At 38.3% G+C, this 21367-nt stretch overlaps 1 protein-coding gene across 14 annotated transcripts in view; it reads right to left on the reverse strand.

Moving 5' to 3' along the window:
• The window catches only part of kcnt1b (potassium sodium-activated channel subfamily T member 1b), a 144770-nt gene that overhangs the window by 10510 nt on the left and 112893 nt on the right, over positions 1–21367 (reverse strand). For 4 of the 14 annotated variants that reach the window (XM_049470786.1, XM_049470790.1, XM_049470793.1 and 1 more), the window contains 14 exons: positions 19535–19555; positions 16958–17171; positions 14342–14447; positions 12890–13062; positions 10920–10991; positions 9406–9540; positions 9143–9254; positions 8643–8747; positions 7036–7137; positions 6462–6545; positions 4546–4674; positions 4286–4306; positions 2255–2552; positions 139–201 (listed from right to left, as the gene is read on the reverse strand). In XM_049470786.1, the coding sequence (XP_049326743.1) occupies positions 139–201; positions 2255–2552; positions 4286–4306; positions 4546–4674; positions 6462–6545; positions 7036–7137; positions 8643–8747; positions 9143–9254; positions 9406–9540; positions 10920–10991; positions 12890–13062; positions 14342–14447; positions 16958–17171; positions 19535–19555 (1635 nt within the window). The remainder of the gene's footprint in view (positions 1–138; positions 202–2254; positions 2553–4285; positions 4307–4545; positions 4675–6461; positions 6546–7035; positions 7138–8642; positions 8748–9142; positions 9255–9405; positions 9541–10919; positions 10992–12889; positions 13063–14341; positions 14448–16957; positions 17172–19534; positions 19556–21367) is intronic. The other 10 variants (XM_049470791.1, XM_049470798.1, XM_049470789.1 and 7 more) reach the window with 9 other exon arrangements.

Here is a 21367-nt window from a genome sequence, read left to right on the forward strand (position 1 = left end):
TTGTTCAACAATGGAATGCATTTAACTGAAATTAAACATTGAAGTATTACACTCAATACATAACTCAATTCAGCTACTGACTGCAGTGGGATGGATTTGACAAGTCAGACAGACACAGTGACGTTTTTGTTGTATTACCTTGCAAATATCCTAGATTTACCCGGTTCATCACATCACTCGCAGTTAAATTAGCTACGTCCTCTACAGCACAAGGGAAAGAAGCAAAGCAGAAAGAGAAACAGAAAGCAAGGGGTCAAGCAAGATCAAGCAAGCAACAGATAATTCAGAATGCACAAGAAATCAACAAAATTAAGCCACAAATACATTTCTTATAAAGTATTACAATGCCACAATATAACTGATTTAAGGTTATCTGGGCTTTCATGCCAACGACACAGAGCATATTACTATCATTTAAATAAAATATAGATTTTTTTCTATTAACTGAAAATGAAAAAGTGGAAAAAAGAAAGCTTAGGGTGAGGCAGAAAAGATTAAAGAAAAATCAGCAAAAAGAACAGAAGACTTTGCTGAAAGGTTAACCTGTGGGATAATGGTACAGGGGAAGCATCATATGGAGCCATGATATATTTCTGATAAATGTCTTCTATATCTATATAGAGCTGTAGTGCTCATGTTTAAAGTGAAACAAAAGCCATGAGCAGGTTCTGTTCATTTTAATGGACACAGGTGTATAAAAAAAACAAGCACCAATAGACATGCAGACTCCTTTTACAAACATTTAAAAGAATGAAAGAATGGGTCGCTCTTAGGAGCTCGCTGAATTCCAATGTGATACCGTGATGCAGCACCCGTGCAACAAGTTCAATCGTCAAATTTTATTATAATTTTATTTCAATTTGTTTCCCATTTTCTCCTCGAATTCCAAGGCCATTTACCCAACCCATTTATTAGGACTCCCCCTATCACTAGTGATGCCCCAACACCATGTGGGTGAAGACTAGCACATGCCTTCTTAAATACATGTGAAGTCAGCCACCACCTCTTTTTGAACTGCTTCTGATGCAGCATTGCCGAGTAGCATCACAGCGCTCTTGGAGGAAAGCGCAGCGACTCGGTTTTGATACATCAGCTCACAGCACCTTGTGCTGATCGACATCACCCTTTGGAGTGATGAGGTGAGAGAGTGCCATCTACCCACCCAGAGAGAGCAAGGTCAATTGTGCTCTCTCAGGGCTCCGGTAGCCGATGGCAAGCTACATGAACAGGATTCAAACCGGCAATCTCCTGATCATAGTAGCAGCGCTTAAATTATCTTTTCATTTACACAGTAAATTCTGATGCTAAACATGCTAAACTGACTGACTGCATCTGGGGTACTTATTAGAGTTTTCTGAACTTACAGACCTAATTGGAAAAATATGAGTATGAGATGAGTATGATATGAGTAATGAATAATAGAATGTATAAGAACATAAACAGCAGTTAGGAGATACAGATGGCTAAGCTCTAAAAGCCAGCCGCCATAAAATGGCAAAAACATAGAAACTCCTTTAACCCTTTCAGACCCTGCGTGAAATACAATGTTAATCATGTAGTTTCTTTTTTCAAATGTTTCGTTGCACAAAACGCTAATTGAGATGTGTTGTCCATCAGAAAAAAAAAACATACACCAACTAATGAAACAGTAGCTGAGCCCCACCCACTGCACTGGGGAAAAAATCAGCAACTCAGACATTAGGGCAGATCAAATGAGGCAAAGAAATATAAGCTAATTTTGTACTAATTCTGTGATTTAGGATGTATAGGTTTATATAGGATAGTATTGTCTTATTTTGTGTTTATTCTTACATGTTTTCATCACTGAAACATAATTCAGGTCTGAAAGGGTAAGATGCTGAAAAAAAAACGGAATATGTTTATTCATATTTTAGATATAACTAAGTAGCTACATTTATTGTTGAGGAAAGATCTGCAAATTCTTGGTATATTTAATCTCAGTGTCTTCATAAGGTAGAGTCACCTGAAATAGTTTTCTAAAAGTAGCTACTTAGAGGAATCTAAAGTAAAAAACATATTCAGTTTTTTTTTTTTTTTTTTTTTTTTACAACATAACAATTTAGCATGTGTTCCTGTATATTTTTAATACAGTCTTCAATATTAAATTTACAATGTAAAAAATAATATCTTAAAAAAGAAAGAAAACAAATTGAATAAGAAGAGGTTTGTCCAAACTTTTGACTGGTACTGTATACAACATACTTCCAACTGAGAATCATCTCTGCTGACTCACCGTATCCAATAGTGGGCAGGCCCAGATGTTTCATGCGGTTCTTCACCAGTTCGGAGAGCTCCTGCCTCTCTGAGCGTCTGTAGAGGTTGAGGCGCTGCTGGTTGATGCGCTCGGCTCGGCTGGGGGGCTTGGTGTTTTTCCGGCTCAGCCGTCGTGCCCACTGCATGCTCTTTTTCCTTAAGAGGGGATGCTCTGACTGGTCGCTGCCCGTCGAGTTCCTGTGGGCGGTTTTCTCTTTCCAGGACTCTCGGCGATCCCGCGCCTCCTCACAATCCTCCACGTTGACGGACACCTGAGACTGTCACCATTGCAACAAGGATCAGCGGTTAATTAGTGCAATGGAGAAGTAGAAATAGTGCAAAATAGCTCTGAATCTTATCGGTTTGTGATTTATGTTTGTTGACAAAAAAAAGATAACCTTTGGTTTAACTGCATAGCACAGTGTAGCCTAACCTAGCCTAGCATTTTTCTCTCCTGTAACAGAAACACTGTTATAATCTTTGGTTATACTGCAAAGCATTCTGGGTCTTCTCAGTGTCCAGTCAGAAGAGTATCTGGTTATCTAGCAAGATGGACATTGTAGTCCATGTAGTCAGTTGTAGGCTTAGCTTGTAGCCTAGCACTTGGCTAGCACCTGTATGCTTTACAAGCTCCTCTGGCTCCTCACAGACAGAAATTAAGCTTAGTCTTGGACTTCACAGAACTTTATATAAGAATTATCAGCTGAAAGGAGATATATAGTACATCTAGGCTTAATTACTGCCAGAAAACTGCCTCTAATTATCTCATTATTTAACTATGCCAATGTTGACAACTACAATTTTTAATTCTAAGGGACTAAGACTCTCTGTTCACTCAGTACTCCTCTTCATTTGTTATCTACTGTTATCAGATAATCTAATTTGTTATCTAATGATTTTAGAATTGTACCAGTATCCGACAATATGGTGAATATTTGAAGCCGATACTTGCTGATGTGCTTATTGAATGCTGGAATAGGATGCTGGCCACATTACTACAATTTACTGACAGTGCTACTTTAAAATTCACTGATTTAAGCTTATAGTTATACCGGGTGCTAGTGTCTCTGTAAGTCGTAAATGTGTATATCGGCACTGGCATCGGCATATACAGTGATATTAAAAAGTTTGAGCACCCCTGATTATTTTCATAATTTTCCTTTATAAATCATTGGTTGTTTGGATCAGCAATTTCAGGTAAATATAGCAGATAGCAGATGAACACAGTGATATTTGAGAAGTGAAATTAAGCATATAGGATTTAGGGATTAAGCCTAGTTTGAAGACTACAGAGCATTCTATGTTTCATTTATTTACCAATTTTTTGCCTTCCCCTCATCAGCTGGACTCCACCTATCACTAGCAATGCCCCCAACTTCAGGACGGTAAAGACTAGCACATGACTTCTCTGATAAATGTAAAGCCAGCTACTGCCTCTTTTCCAAATGTTGAAGATGTAGCATCACCCAGTTGCCAGAACACTCAGAGTGAAATGCAGAGACTCGGCTTCTGTATATCAGCTCACAGATGCCTTCTGCTGGCTGACATCACCTTTGGGAGTGATGTGGGGAGAGAGAGCGCCATCTACCCACCCAGAGAGAGCAAGGCCAATTGTGCTCTCTGAGGCTCTGGCTGCTGATGGCAAGTAGCATGATTGAGATTCAAACTTGCGATCCTTGGATCATAGTGACAGCGCCTTAGTCTGCTGGACCACTCAGAGACCCTACAGAGCATTCTAAATAGAGATTTTTCATTGGAATGTAAACATAGTCCAGGACTAGGCTTAATCCTTGTCTGGGAAACTGTCATTTAGTGTCAAAGTTTTTTTTAATTAAACCTGAAATGGGTAACAAACAATGTAACACACTACAATGCTGTTATTATTCAAATTGTTTTTGTGGTGTATTTGCCTCTATTATCACAGCTTTTTTGATTGCATGATTAATGAGAAAAGCATAAGTAGTGCAAATGAAGGTGGGAAAATGTTTTTATGAAACTGGAAGTATCTTACCTGCCTGCAAACTTCCTTGAACTGAGATGGGCAAAATGGAGAAACATGAGACAGCATGAATGATTATAATGAGAAAGGATTGGAAGCAGATTGCATTAGACTACACTACAGAAAAAGCAGCAGGAAAGAAACTGATGAGACGATCAAAAGGAGTTTTGAGCAAAGCAGCTCTGAAGTGAAGCAGCTATGGAGTAGCAAGCAAGAATCAAATAGTATAAATGTAAATTTAAATCAGATTTAAATGCACATCCTTGCTTTACCTCTGACGATGAGAACATGTGAGATTCTGTACGATACAGGCCGATGGGGATTTCTGCACTGGAGGAACAGAGTTTCTGGAAAAGTCTTCCATAGGTCCGAATCCACAGGTCCTCTTCTGTTACCTTCATCTGTTCCAGACCAGAAAGCTTAATTACTTAATAATAATAATATAAAGAACAGTTTATGTAAAGCACTTCACTGCAGATATTTTTTATAACTGGATAATTTATGCATTTACAAATATACAAAAGGTAATGTTGCACTGGAGCCTAGATAATAATGTAGTAACAAGTAATGGGACCTTATAGTATTCCAGCACATTTACCATTACAAATTTACCGACTAAGACAGGCAGTGGTCAGACAGAGTCTAAAACACGTAGAGTCTTTTTTAAATAATTTATCATTTTACTGTGGTTTGAGGCACGTGTGATGATTATATTATGCTAATTGCTGGTTATGAGTTTTTTTTCTCAACTATTTATTCTAGAGCCTTGTAGGTCTACTGTAAACTGAATTTAGGGTAAAACTGTGTAAATTAGTATCTTTAGAACAAAAAGAAACCACAATACTTCTATGTCTGAAACGTGTTTGTGTGGTGTATATTCCAACATTAACCACTATAGGACACTAGAGTACCTTGATATCTTCATGGAAACACTATAAGTACAAGGTTTTCATTGTTCGGGATGTAAGAAACTAAACTTTTGCTGCCGTTGCTGCCTTGATAAATGTTGCTGTTGTTCCTTATTGAGAAGTTCTAACTGTGTCAGATGTGCTGTTCCAATATTATACACTTGGGGAATGTATTTCACCCTTACTCACTATTAGTGTGTTGTTGTTCCCCAGATAACCAATGGGTACATCTGGATAAATAGGAAGGGTTTGAGACCCTTTAAATGTAATGATGACATGAATACACCTATAATGCCAAAGTATTAACAATGTACCATAACATCCACTTGGCAACACCTGAGCAACCACCTCAGATTCCATAGCAACAGCTTAGTAACCGCCAAGTAACAATATAGCTTCAGCTGCCTGAAATACCATAGCAATAGACTAGCCACACTGTTCTACCTACCCAGCGCCCATTACTCAACACCAGAGCAACCACCTAGCAAACACACAAACGAAACACCATATAGCTTTGCAGTACTTAAACCAGCTTGATTTTTTTTTATTTGGGCCATGAAATTTCAACTCATTCATAATTTAAGCTGCCTCTTTTTCTGCCTATGCTTCGTTTGGACAGATGACACTTTTTAAATGCCAAATTATATTATTTTTTCAAATCGTTGAGAGTGATTTTGTGTTTCTTATTTATTGTTGAAACTCTGTTGCTGTTTAATGGATGGACTCTTGCAATACTGTTGGGGAATTTTAGGCGTGAAAGAAAATATCAATACCATATTAAATTGCATTTATTTATTTTTTGCAAAACTGTATTAATGTACAGTTTACATGTAAAGATTGGTATCATTTAGCGTTGTGTTTTATCTCCAGTCACTAGATGGCAGTGTTGTACTTTGTCTTCAGATGCCACTGTTAGAATTGCATAAAATAAAAACTCGTCTTTTTTTTTCAGTTTTTTATCATCCATTTTTTGTACAATGACAGTTCATTTTAACAATCGCAATATACAGATTCACCTTGCTTACAGTATTGCAGTACATAGTTTTATACTGAATATTGAATTGTAACCCCTGTATCATGATACATAACGTATTGCCAAGTTCTTCCCAATACACAGCCCTAGTCACGAGTTTATGAAGCTTGTAATGGTGCTATGTGTACTAGTCTCATCCTTAATTTATTATACAGATCTCATTGTTAAATAACTGCAAAAATTCTGTATGATTTGTATAATGCAAAGTAAACCGAGTGTGTGTGTAAGTGTGTGCATTCAAACTTACTACACAGAGGTAGCCGGAGCCTGGAGTAGTGTCAAGGCCGAGCAGGAGTCTTGCAATAGGGATCATGTAGTCCTTCACAAAGGACTGGAGGGAACAGAGAGCGAGAGGTAGAAAAAAAAGCTTAGAAAGTGTACACAGACCGATCCAGAGAGCACACAAAATCAATACTGCTTCTCTGTCTGAATCTTCTGCCTGAGGACACTAACAAGCAGTCAGCCTCAACCTGCCAGAAGCACGGGACCTCTGCCAAGGTGCCTTCTAACGTAGGGGCGAAAAACCTCTACTATTTATTTACCTTTACATGCTGAATGTGTAAAACCTCCTACTAATCGTAGCACTTAATTAAACAGAAATTAGAACAAGCTAATGGGACAATGCCAGCACTATCCTTTATCACCGTGCACCTGCTGTTTACACAGTGTGTTCTTTCCTAGTGCAGGTTGGGAATGATGGAATACAATGCAGTGTTCAGCTTTTGAGAGACAGGCCTGGTGTAGTGGTGTAGTGTACTGAAAGAAAAGAAAAAAAACACAAAAAAAACAAGAAATACACACACAAAAAAAACACAGCCCACCTGGTACAGGAGTGTATCCAGCATGCTGATACTGAACACTCTGCCAGCAGCGAAAGGGAGGCGGAACATGAAGGCAAGATTGGAGCCCTTATCTCTCTCTATCTGAAATACAGAACAGACACAAACACATATAGCATTATATGTAACGTAATCAATCAAAATAATCATGTGCAAATTATCATCATCATCCACACTGCTGTAAAATAGTACACTGACATGCCAAATATCATGAGATAGAAGTGTATAAACTTGACCATGAAATTTTACCTCAGGGAACGGCTTGAAAATTTCAACACCTGTATTAATTATCGTTAGGTTATAGTTTCGGTGAGGGCGGTTAATGGCCAGATGGACCAGGGCTCCGGGCGGGGAAGATAAAAATAGCACACAAACATTTTTGTTTCATAAAAGTACAACCACAGGTTATATGCAGGTATTAAGGAGGCTGCTTGCTGGTTGAAATTTGATTGTAAGTTTTCCTAATGCTTAACACTTAAAGAGTGTATTTACACATATATAAGTCCCACCTTTAAACAGAGAGCCAGTAAACTTGCTGGTAACCCTGTGAGAGGAGGAGGATTAATGTGGCATGAGTGGAGAAAGCCTTTAAAGGAAATAATTGTTGTCAGTCAACTGTGGAGCTTCAACAGTAGTGGCAAGAGTAATCAGGCAAGCTGCCTTATTGGCTTTAAGACGATCAGATTTTAGCATGGACAGACTTTAACGTTCTACCAGACAAAAACTAGATGAGATACAGGATTTAGCTTGGTGTGCATTGTCTCTATATGAGGTCAAAGGCTCATGGTTCAGAGAAGCAGAAATGTAATGCCCTCATATAAGGATGCAGGGTCTCCAGAGGTTAAGGAAAATCAACTGATCACATCACGGCAGTAGACAAATACACAAATTAATATAAAAGTACTGTTAAAATCTAAATAAATCTATGTTTTGGGATGAATGACTTTCAGTTTGGGATGGTTGACATAAAGCTTTGGGCCAGATCTGGGACAGTTCTAAAAAAAGTTAGTGTGGAGCCTTTTGAATGGGTCATTCCAATATTAAAGATGCTCTGGCATAATGATCCCCTAGGGTCACGTTATCAGGGTGCACCAGGAATATATAATAGAAGGCATTACCACACACAGTAGACAGTGCAGGGGTGGTAATGATTGTGACCTTTCGTGTCTGGCTAAAGTTGTCCATGTGAACATAAAGTGAATCTAGCACGAGATCCCAAATTCATATCCCACAGGTCGTTGCAGTGTTCTATATTATTAGTTCCTGTCTCATGTGGCATGTCAGTGTGTACTGTTGCTGTCATGCAAAAACCCTGTCCATCTCCATCCTTTAATGTGTTAATAATCTATTGTGTGAAAATTGAATAAGGAATGCAACAATCGAAATGCTCCAAGACAGATTTGGAATTAAAATTTACTTCCATTGAAAAATAGGATGGTTTCTTCCTTTTTTTGTACGATAATTTGACATTTTTGAGATATAAGGTGACATTTTGCACAACAGCAACATTTCACTTGAGAATATAAGATATAGCATCTATAGCAAATGTGTGGCATTTGTGTTTTCCTCAAAAATAAGAGCTATTTTACCTGCACTGGATCGTTTTCTGCCGGAGGGAGGCAGAAATTCCATAGGCTACTAGTGAATTTACCAGCTAGGATTTCTACTTCGAGTTGCTGATAACGAACAAGTTTCTGAAATCATCCAGATTTACAGAGTTAACTTCAGTCTAAAGCACAGCTCTCTGATCATTTACACATTAAATACTAATTAATGTACTTGATTAATCATTTAATATGGGTTGAACTTCACTTACTGTAACCAGTCTAGTGCAATTCAGTGTGATTATTCAGACATTACAGACAGAACTACTTTTCCTAATCACAGAGTAAAGGTTTTACTTCTGTTTTCCTACAGGTTATTTTTAGCACTGTTGTTGCTCTTGCATGTTAGTGTCTAACAGAGCCCTAGCGGGAATGAGAAGACTCTGGCCTCACAGCCTTGTTTGCTGTATAAATAACTTAAATAAATAAATAATAAGGGGAGCAGAAGCAGTGTGCTTTGTTGGGGGAGATGTTTCATGTTTCACCTTTTCTAGTTTGGAGAGAGCCAAGGAGTAGCAGTCTTTGGCTCGGAACTGCATGAATCTCATATTAGAGGGATGAGTTAACTCAGTGATAATACTGAGACTGGGGAATAACCTGGAGACAAACAGAAACAAAACAAAACAGTTTTATTTTTTCATATTTGAATTATATACCTACATATAATCATAAACTTCATATCCATCATATACTATTGTATTTTATTACGTTTTTTTATGATCAATAGAAGATGAAGATATTTACTTACCTAAACATGGTCTGAACATTGACTATAGTTTTAGCATCTGCCATGTAGTCCTCCTCTGCACTCATAGTGCTCTCCTTATCCACCACCACCAGATTATCCGCGTAGATAATCCCACACTGCAGCAAATTATCCAAACTGCAAAAACAGGTCACAGCATTATTTATATCACTGTTAATAGGTGGGTTTGAGTTTCTGTAGACACAGTAACACAGTAAGGATTTCCTTATTTGTATATATTTTTAAGCCAAATATAGTAAAACAGTCCCATAATTGTCATAATTGAAATGTAATGATGAATTAATATGTTAAACATTACAATGCACTGTGCAAATATAGTAAATTATACCACAGTTAGTTCCGACCCTGCAATGTGATTGGCTGAGAGACGTTCTATGAGTGCCGTTATCAGCAAGTAATGCACTGTAACCGAAGCTCTATGTGTATTACTCCGCCACATCCAGGTAACCTAGCAACGATGAAGCTCTTACAATCTGCAGCTAAAGTGCAGCTACAAACAGAGCAACAAAGGACCTATTTTAATTTGCGGAGTATTTATAACCAAACTGATTGTATTTTCTCATCCTGTTTAACTTAAAATCGTTCAATAAACAGCGATAATGGAACTGTGGTATAATCAAAATAATATACTTGAGGTTCATGCTATAATGCTGATCTACGACCATAGCACAGCAGTGCCAATATTACACATTATAGCGCTCGCTCTCATGTATTTAATCATTCTAAAATCGTTTTTTAAATTTAGGTTTTGTGAGCAACCAACATCATATCACCATATTACAACCTCCTGCCAGTTTTAATCTTATTAGTACTTGGGGCACAGCATGATTTAGTATGTGTCAGTGTGTCTTTGCTATCATAATGATGGGAGAAGTTCGCCTTAACCAGCTTAAAAAAACCCAAAAGGCATGTACTAATTCTCTTAATTAATCATGAATGTGAAATAAACCAATCAGCGTGTCAATTGCTTTACATGCTCTTTAAAGGGCCAGGTGCACTTGGAGTTGGGTGCATCAATATTTAAGGGGGCAGCACTTCTGCACTTCTCAGGAGAGGAAACAGACCTGCTTGTTTATGCTATGAAGGTGAGTGATCAGGTAATTTACGGGAACAGAAATGTAACTTTATTTTGTATACCAATACACCAAACATTTACCTGAACACTCCTCACTTCCAGAGCAACACAACCATCGGTGTAGATATATTCACAAGCGTCTTTGCTATTTAAATGACGCAGGCCCAAGGCATAATAATAGACTGTTTGCAAAGTGTAAGATAGCAATGAGCATCGCTACGCACCTTGTGTATGGTGTAATATAGGACCCACTATGTATAAACTATGTATGCTTGTCTTAGAAACAATTTTAAGCATTTAATCATCAATACTGAGTCAAAATATCTTGTGGAAAACATGTTTGACCTGCACTCTTTGTGCATGTATGTGAATATACCATGTGACACATACTGTAAGTAACTGGCAGACAGAAAACACCTACTTGTCTATGGTGCCGGCCATGAAGTAGACCATAGGGAAACAGCAGATGGCTTCCAGAAAATGATTATCCGGCCTTAAGGAAGAAAAAGAGCAGTGAACAAAGCAATCCAGAACAATCCACCCACCCCTGAACTGTCTGCAAATGGTGCCTGTAAACCAACTTCTCACTCCTGATTCACAACAGTTAAACATTTTAATGGTCAGACTGGAGGTTAATTATTTATTAAATTATTAATATAAAAGTGTGCACAGTGTTAGCTTAACCTGTAATCCTTTGAGAAGCGTCATTCTGTATTTTAAATTAATGTAGTGCAGGTTGAGATGGTACGAAAAAGCCTCTTTTTTTCCATACATTTTTTCTAATTTTTTACCCCTTTTTCTCCCTAATTTACAAGGCCAATTACCCAACCCACTCATTAGGACTCCCCCTATCACTAGGAGGGTGAAGACTAACACGTCTCCTCTGATACATGTGAAGTCAGACTCCGCCTCTTTTTGAACTGCTGCTGATGCAGCATTGCTAAGTAGCATCACAGCGCACTCGGAGGAAAGCGCAGCGACTTGGTTCTGATACATCAGCTCACAGATGCCTTGTGCTGATCGACATCAACCTATTAGTGATGTGGGAAGAGAGCGCCATCTACCTACCCAGAGAAAGCCAGGCCAAATGTGCTCTCAAATGGGCTCAGGCAGCCGATGGCAAGCTACATGAACAAGATTCGAACCAGTGATCTTTCGATCATAGTACCATCTACTATTACTACCTGGCATCATGAATACTGTTAACAGTGCAATATTGATGCAGTATGCATTACCCAAACCTAACAAAGACAGTAGGGAAATGAGATATTTAAAATCAAATGTTTCTGAAACTGTCTAAAACAGGGGTGTCCAAACTTTTTTTGTTGGGGGCCAGAAGGAGAAATATATTTGAAGTCACGGGCCACAGACTCTGTAATAAAACAAATAATGAAATATACCACTTTAAATAATACTTTTTCCTGATTACTTTCATTTACACACCATTTTACTTGACTTACTATCTTTATCTAACTTTGACAGTGTTGTGTAAACTAAGATTTTTCAAATTGATGTTTCATTTCATGATGTCTCTTAATATTAAACTCCTTAATTTTGGCAACTTTTAGACTCTTTGGCCCGTTTTTCTGCGCTACAACTGCGCACTCTCTCTGCTTTTAGACTCTTTGGCCCGTTTTTCTGCGCTACAACTGCGCACTCTCTCTGCTTTTAGACTCTTTGGCCCGTTTTTCTGCGCTACAACTGCGCACTCTCTCTGCTTTTAGACTCTTTGGCCCATTTTTCTGCGCTACAACTGCGCACCCTCTCCGCTTTTAGACTCTTTGGCCCGTTTTTCTGTGCAACAACTGCACATTCTCGACGCTTTTAGACTCTTTGGCCCGTTTTTCTGCGCTACGACTTCACTTTCACCGTTTGACTCTAGCGTTCAAACTTTGCATCTCACATTTAAAAACTGCTTAACAGCAGGCCAACTTTCATTATATTTCTAAAATACCTTGCGGGCCGCTCTAAAAAAGAAAACGGGCCGCAAATGGCCAGCGGGCCGTAGTTTGGACACCCCTGGTCTAAAACTATGAGTGTGAACTTGGTTTATTCTTACAGAACCTTGCTGACAGATAACAGTGTGGGGAAAAACTCAACTGTGATGATGAGTGTGAGCTATTATGGTTTATCTACTCAGGGTGCAGAGTGCCGGATGATGCGCCCAAACAATTCTGAGCATACCGAATCACATTTTATAACAGCTATCTCGTTTATTGCCTCAGCGTGAGGAAAACACTGCCAGATATTTTGCTGCATCACGAACTGCTGTAAAAAACTACAGTCAAAGTCAAAATGTCAAAGAAAAAAAAGTTCTACAGTGGATTTCCTCATTTGTGCCTTGTGTACAGTTTGCACACGGGCTAAATTATGATGAGTGAGTTTTCTTACGGATTATCCAGCAGCAGCACGATGGGGTTGAGCTCTTTCCTGGGTCTGTAGTAGGCACGCAGTGGAACAATGAAGTTGTACAGGCCATTTCCAGCCGTCTCAGCAGAAACGATGATCAGCTTGTTTTTGAAGCCGTACGCCTTTGCGTCCTCGAAACTGTTATGGCGACAACCCTGCGGGAAAAACGCATTGTGAAGCTTGATTCTGCCCAGTAAGATTACACACACAAAAAAAACGCTCACACACAAACACACACACATACACTGTATGATATGTACATAAATATGATTTAGAGAATTGTGTGCCTAATTTTGGGCTTTGTGTGCCTAAAATACCAGCGGTTCTCCACTGATCTCAGGGTCATTAAGTCACGACCCACTTTTATAGAACATAAACCAAACAAATTTACCGTATTTTTGAAAAACTTTTAAACACATGTATGCAGGCAAAATGAATTTAAGGGCATTTGTTTAAGAAACTGAGGAGAAACTTACTTATTATCAAAACTGCACAAAATAAATAAGGCCACAAAATGAGATATTTCGTTCTCTGCATTCAAAGTACAGTAGATACATTAGTAAAAAACTGAGGAGGACCAGGCCAACTGCATGTGCAAAGGTTACACCAATACATTTAAATATCAAAACTGCATAAAATAAATAAAGCTTCAAAACAAGATGCTTTTACCAATCTTTTGTGGAAGTCACTTTACATTTCTTAGTGTGACAGAGTGACAGTAGACAGAGTTACTCTCAGATCATGCTCAGAGTTTAACCTGTTTCTCTGCTTTGAATAGAGCTGTACCAAAAAAAAAATGTTTTTTTTTTTTTAAATTACCCGTCCAGAACGTGTACATGACTCACTTTTGGATCGTGACCCACCAGTTAAGAATCACTGTAATATACCATATTTAATACATACAGCTATGCAAAAAATTAAGAGACCACTTAAGTTTCTGAAATTTTCTATTTCTATTCTGATGTTTCTATTTATAGATACATGTTTAAGTAAAACAAATATTGTTGTTTTATTCTATGAACTATGGACAACATTTCTCCAAAATTCCAAATGGCTGAAATAACAAAAAAAGACACAGAGCTTTCAGACCTTAAAGCTTAAAGAGTTCAGAAATCAATGTTAGGTGGAATAACCTGTGTTTTTAATCACAGTTTTTTTGCATCTTGGCATGTTCTCCTCCATCAGTCTTACACACTGCTTTTGGATAACTTTATGCCACTCCTGGTGCAAAAAATCAAGCACTTCTGTTTGGGCTGATGGCTTGTGATCATCCACCTTCCTCTTGATTATATTTCAGAGGTTTTAAATTTGGTAAAATCAAAGAAACTTATCATTTTTAAGTGGTCTCATAGTTTTTATCATCCTCTCAGCAATGTAACTCCATATACATATTCTTTGGGTGCTGGGTAATTTTTCACTACTTCGGCAGCTCACCTTGTCTAGTCGCAGACAGCAAAATGGAGCCTTCTCTTGTAAAAGGTGGCAAAGGGTAGGAGAACTCCCAATATAAGGAGAATTAGGAGGATATCCTTTTACATATCTGACCAACAGAAAGGTAAGAACAAAAAGAAACAACAAGTTAGTAAAAGAACATTTTGGTTCCAGTTTGAGATTCCACTAACAGCAGTGTCACAGTTCAGCAGTAGAGAGCGCTGTGGGCTCACTGAGAAAACTGTGAGGCACAGTGAATCCATCCTGTTCATCAGCGGGCAGAGAAAAGCTCAGGCTGCATCAGGACTCCCGCAGCAGAAGAGCCGCCCGCGGCGAGAGCGACTCGATGGGGCTTTATAAGAGCCTTGCTGAGAACACTCTTATTAAATGTGCACTGTGACTGTATGTGTTGTATGTGAATGTGTGCACATTGACCCTGCTTGAGGTAAGCCCACGCTGTGAGTGCTGTGCAGCGTGACTGCTGCAGTGATGGCTTCTATTATGACTCTATCATGTTATATGTCCTGCAGTGTTGCGCCCTGATGGGGAAAATCACCATTCTATTACACTGATGAGATTTAGATCAAATCTCAATGTGGAAATGGGTGGAACTGCTTGGGGACATAACATCCGGTTTCTTTTTAGATAGATATTGCATAGTAAATAACAGTAATTCAGTAAAACAGTAAAACAGTTCAGAGATGTCCTTATTGTACCTTTTTCATCACCTCTTCATCTCTGTGCTAAATGTATCGTCACTGACCAATGAAAAACAAGTATCTTTATTTTAGTCCCTTTTTCTGTCCCTTACATTTTTAACACACCTTGTCACACATTCTTAATGAATGGACCAATAGAAATGCTCTAAAATTACGAGAAATAAACTATTTTTACATTGTCTTCCATTGAAAGTTGTGGAGGTTTTATCTCTTTCCTGTAAAGGTTGTGAAAATGCTTGTTTTTCATTGGACAGTGACAAAGAACTGATGACGTAGAACAAAATCCAGCCTAGTGATGCACAGAAAGGTTAAATCTTATCTGTAATTGAATTCCAATTACACTGATTATCACCCAGGCACCCAGAAAGAAGTATTTGATTGCAATGCTATTTGAAAGAAAGATAAAGGTTACCAGAAACAATAAATTTAGACTGATATGTGCAATATTTATTGAGCTTCACAGATATAAGTAGTGTGTAACACATGCATGGAGTTAATGGATAGAGAGCATCAAAGACCATCCCACACATTTTCCCTCTGGAATTGGTCTGGAGATGCAGCTGGCCATTGCATAATGTCTGTGTCTTCAACACAAGCTCCTAAGAGCAGTGTGAGGATGAGCATTATCTTGTTGGAATAGCAAACTGAAGTGTGCATTCGGAAAAGGTAGGACCACGGTTTACAGGACTTTATCAATGTAATGCTGGCTGTCAAAAAAAGTGCCTATAATGAAGAACAAAGGTAAGCTGACATTGTATAAAATTGATATCCATTTCATACAATTTCTATGGCACCAGACCTTCTGGACTTGTCATGCATGACAACAAGCCATTCATCTTGGCACTGATCACAGTACCTCCACACACAGATTTGTTTGTTGACTAAAAATGCCTGGTACAACACAATTACAGCCTTTGGTGACTTTGGTCTTTGGAAATCTGGTGTGAAATGGACTTAGGTTGTAGTGAAACATCATAACGAGTATGAAATTTTGTCGAATAGCCCACCTCCATTCTTCTTGAGCAGAGGTCACTAATACACGGACTGCGGTCTGGGTCCGGACCCAGATGTTGTCCAATCCGGACCCAAACCGATAAACTACTGAGAAGACTTTAATACTGACAGAGTTCATTAGCGGTATACGCGCGGTATACGGTATACGCGCTCAGTGGTGCAGTAAACTCACACACCAATCACGTGTGGTGTTAGATCATCAAACGCTCTTCTCTCCGACATTCAGATTTGTGCAGACCGCTGCCCCGGATGGTGAATTGGGACGTGGCCGGGAAAAATCGCCTTTATAAAGAGATAGGGAGCCCGAGAACTGCCGGAAAACCGAAAATAAGCGGAAACTAAAGACACGCCAAGCGCGCGAGAGAGAGACGAGGAGGAATGTACAAAAAATCTGATTATAAAATACTATGTATCATAGATTATTTGAGTAATATTGTAAATATTAAGTAATTGTAAAGGTTACTAAAAGAAAGGATTGATTCAGCAAAAATAAATTAAGTAAGTTTACTAAAAGAAAGGATTGACTGAAGTTCAGTTCACTTTTCTACTCTATGTAACATTTAAGTCTTGAAACCGAGTTGAAGTTACTTAAATTCATCTGAAATTAAATTTACTTTTTTTAAGTATATTTTACTCATCATTTTTTTAAGTGCATGAAAAAGATGCTACCAACACACTAGCGTGAGTAAGAATGGAAATCAAGGCAATGGACTATCTTTATACAGTAAGTCAGGTACAACTACCCATCAAGTTTCTTTCCTGTCTTTAGATATTCCTGTCTTTATGATCCAAATTTTATTGAATGTCCTAAAATTGTAAATAGTGTCTGCCTATTAGTGTCTGGATAATATTTTTTCTACGATCTGACTACCCTCCCATCACTTACTCAGGGGCTGGAACTCCTTCCTCATCTGATTGGTTGGTCTCGTCCTCTGACGGGTCACTGAGCAGGTCACAGGGCAGGATGGCAGAGGAGTCAGCCAGTTCCAGTACAGGTGCGATGCTGGGTCTCCGGCTGCCCGCCCCGTTCTCTGTGGGTATGGCTAGCTTGCTGCTGTCGGCCGGGGGGTCCGGGTTCTGCAGGTCGATGGCCACTGTGCCTGTAGAGGGACACACTGAGAGACCGTGAGGCCGTGGCACACGGGACGGGGCGAGAGACAGGGAAAATAAAGGGTAGAGAGAGAGAGAGAGATGGAGGAAAATCTGTCCTTCTACTGCTTTCTGTAAGTGCATACAGAAAGATGATGAAGAACACAAACAGGGAAATGGGGGAGAAGCATCTTATGGGTTTTCAGCTGCTGAAATTGGGCATGAAATTGAGGTTTGATGCTAAATACTTTAGACCGTGCGGATCACAATTTGCAGGGGCTTTGCAACTGAAATCTGCATGTGGAAGTGAGAATGTTTTTTCGTTTTCATTAGGTGAATTACGCTGCACTGAGAGAAATGCTCTAAGCAGATGCGTGAACTGCATGTTTAACTGTTTAAACATGCAAATAGAGCAGCGTTCTCTATAAGCTGCAGTCGTGCTGTGTGATTTTTCATACCTGCTGCTGTGAGCTTGAACAAGATTTATAGAACGCTGGCAAAAAGGCTCATTCCACCTAATAAGCAACTGCATCACAGCATGGCTTTGAGTTAATATTTAAATTATTTACATTGCTTACAACAGTGTTTGTTTAGGGACACTATATAGCGTTAAATTTGCTCTGCTGCTATGTTGCAAGCTTTACAGAAACCTACAGAAACAAATGCAGCAAAATTTAACTTGCTTTACAGAGATATTCAACAACTTTCTTCATTAATTCAGATTCAGTTACTTACAGCAACATTATGTAGCAACTGTATCGTAAAAAAAAACAGCATCAAATTCATATTGATGCTTTACTGATTAGAACAAGGGGCTTAAGGCTAAAGGTTAGGAAGTGGTCTTGTGACTGGAAGGTTGCCAGTTTGATCTACTAAAAAAACAGGACATGACTGAAGCTCCCCTGAGAAAGACATCCAACCACTAACTGCACTCCAGGCACTACAGCACTCTGGGTATGTGTGCTCACTGTTCACTAGTGTGTATATGGTTCTTCCCTCTTGAACACAGCATCTCTGTCCTTAACATTGTGTCATATTTGTGTAAAATCCTGTAATATCCTCTCAGCTTGTCCAAAAATGCGTACCCTGTCTGCTATCAGACTGTCTGCAGGTTGTAGCTCAGTTGAGTTGTAGTCAAGCTGTTAGGTAACTAGCTTGTTGGTCGTATTAACAGATAATCTGTTTGAAGTTCTTTGCACGGCTAATCACTTGTCTTGTAATTTAATAGAAATACAAATACATTTTTGCCATCATTCCAAAAAGCATTGCATTGCATTGGTGGGTGAAGCACATGTATCCAATTGCGCTGCCTAGCACTGACATAAACATGACATAAACATCTCACTGTAGATACTGTCATAAGCTGTCATGACAGAAAAGACCAATAATTCAGCTCTGGAAAAAATAAGACACCATTTAAAAATGCTGAATTTCTTTGATTTTACCAAATTGAAAAGCCCTGGAATATAATCAAGAGGAAGATGGATGATCACAAGCCACCAGACCAAGCTGAACTGCTTGCATTTTTGCACCAGGAGTGGCATAACATTATCCAAAAGCAGTGTGTAAGACTGGTGGAGGAGAACATGCCAAAGTGCATGAAAACTGTGATTAAAAACCAGAGTTATTCCACCAAATATTGATTTCTGATCTCTTAAAACTTGAACACGAACTGGTTCTTTGCTTTGCATTTTTTTTTGTTATTTCAGCAATTTTTCATTTTCTGCAAATAAATGCTCTGAATTACAATATTTTTATTTGAAATTTGGGAAAAATGTCTATAGTTTATTGAATAAAACATATACCTCTAAATAGCAAAATTAGAGAAACTGATTCAGAAACTAAAGTGGTCTCTTATTTTTTTCCAGAGCTGTGTAATGGCATCATATTACAATTGATATTAGAAATAGTACTGTAACATGACCCAGTTTAATTAATGGAAATAATGCATCATGACAGCTCATGAAAGCATATGATATGTGTCATAAGATTGGTTAATGTCAACACTATATCAGTGTCATGTAGGGATTCGCATAAAGGATAGAGGATAGAGCTACTTTCAGGCACAATGCTGAATTCTGAGGAAAAGAAACAGACCAGTTTCACGTAAATGTAAACATTTACAGTGACATTGTAGACCAGTGGCCCTCAGTGACTGTCCCAGAAACCCCCACACTGCATTTCTCAGTGTTTTCCCCACTCTAACACAGCAGAGACAGCTCAAGCTGAGTCAAGCACATTACAACACGGAAAACACCAAAATGTGCAGCTCTGATCAGGTGAGCACTCTCAGACTGAGAATCACTGCTGCAAACCAATGTCTCATGGTTCCACCCTCGTCTCTAATGCTGGGGAACCACATGCACAGACTTACCATACGAAGTAGACTGATCAACTGATCGACCAAATCAAAAGAAACAATGAAAAACAAAAAACAAACAAACAAAAACACATCAGCCAGGATGCAACTAAAGCCCACGCCATCAGACCACTCATGCAAATCTAATGTCTCAAGCACACAGAGAAACTCTACAAACACAACAGAGAAATCCTTTTTTAAACACACAATCACAGTTATTTCCATAATTACACAACAAATATATAAGAGCCATATTACAAAAAGGGTTCCAAACCCATCTGCATTAAGCACAAAAATGTATCAGAGTTTGTTTCTAGAGCTTAAAGATAATAAATCAAGTGTTCTTGTTTACTTTATATACAACAAAATGCTATTGCTTTAGGTTACAGTCTGTAAGTTTTGGGGATTTGTAGACCTCACTGGTAAGATTGTGCCATTATAGACCATTATGTTTTTAGAATGAATATACAGCTCTGGAAAAAAATAAAAGATCATTTAAAGATAAATAAAAAACCTCTGGAATATAATCAAAAGGAAGATGGATGATCACAAGCCATGAAACCAAGCTGAACTGCTTGAAATTTTGCACCAGGAGTGGCATAAAGTTATCCAAAAGCAGTGTGTAAGACTGGTGGAGGAGAACAAGCCAAATGCATGAAAACTGTGATTTAAAAACAGGGTTATTCCACCAAACACTGATTTCTGGACTCTATGAACTTTATGAATATGAACTTGTTTTTCTTTGCATTGAGGTCTGAAAGCTCTGCATCTTTTTTGTTATTTCAGCCATTTCTCATTTTCTACAAATAAATGCTCTAAATGACAATATTTTTATTAGAAATTTGGGAGAAATTTTGTTATTTGTTGTTTATAGAATAAAACAATATTAATTTTACTCAAACATATACCTATAAATAGCAACATCTGAAAAACTGAATCAGAAACTAAAGGGGTTATTTTTTTCCAGAGCTGTATGTATGTATGTATGTAACATATTGATATTTTCACTTAGAATATCACCAGAAAATGATTTTTATTATTATTTTTGTTTTCTAATTTAAGTTTGAGTCCATTTGATGTACCACCCTTTAACCCTACTAACTTGTTTTGTCTTTAAATAATAAAATACATCACAGAGAGGAAGTGACATCATTTGAGCCTTTTTAGCTGCCAAGAGTCACCTTGTCACCCTAAATATATAAATATATAGGTTTACAAAGATTTTATCACTATTAACACAAGACAAAATAAATGTAAAAAATCAGTAGGCGGAGTAAGTGTTGGGGTGTGGAGTCTGAATGGGTGGGTTAAATATGTGAGAAAATCATGTAAAAAATAATAAAAAAGGGTTGGTTCTTGATTAAAATGTTGGCAACTATTTTGTAGAATAACATTTAAAATTCTTTCAGCTATTCTTTCATTTAGGATGAGATTGGGGTTTGTATTTGCTACTGCATGGGCACGGTTGTGTCTAAAGAATAAGAATTGAAGGAGTAAAGAAGTGAAGAAGTGTTTAAAACCACTTGCTGACATACTAACTACTAGTTTTCAGCTTTGCCACATAAACATGGCTCTGAAATGACTGTGCATGCATGATGAACTCCATCTCGCCTCCCTTCATCAGTGCAGATGCATCGGTGTAATCATCCTAATTAGCTGATAAGTCAGTGTCAGGACAGAAATATGGCACAGCGCAGATGGATAACTGGTACATGCCGACAGCTCTGCGCTAAACCAGCATGCTGCACTGACACAGGCAAATTACAAGTGCTGGAATTAACCAAGAGGAACTCGCTACAGTGTCTGCACTTACTTTTTAGGGTGGAATTAAAGTCCGGGGAAATGAAG

Source organism: Astyanax mexicanus, chromosome 22 (genome assembly GCF_023375975.1).
Source record: "Astyanax mexicanus isolate ESR-SI-001 chromosome 22, AstMex3_surface, whole genome shotgun sequence".
NCBI classification, from domain to species: domain Eukaryota; kingdom Metazoa; phylum Chordata; class Actinopteri; order Characiformes; family Acestrorhamphidae; genus Astyanax; species Astyanax mexicanus.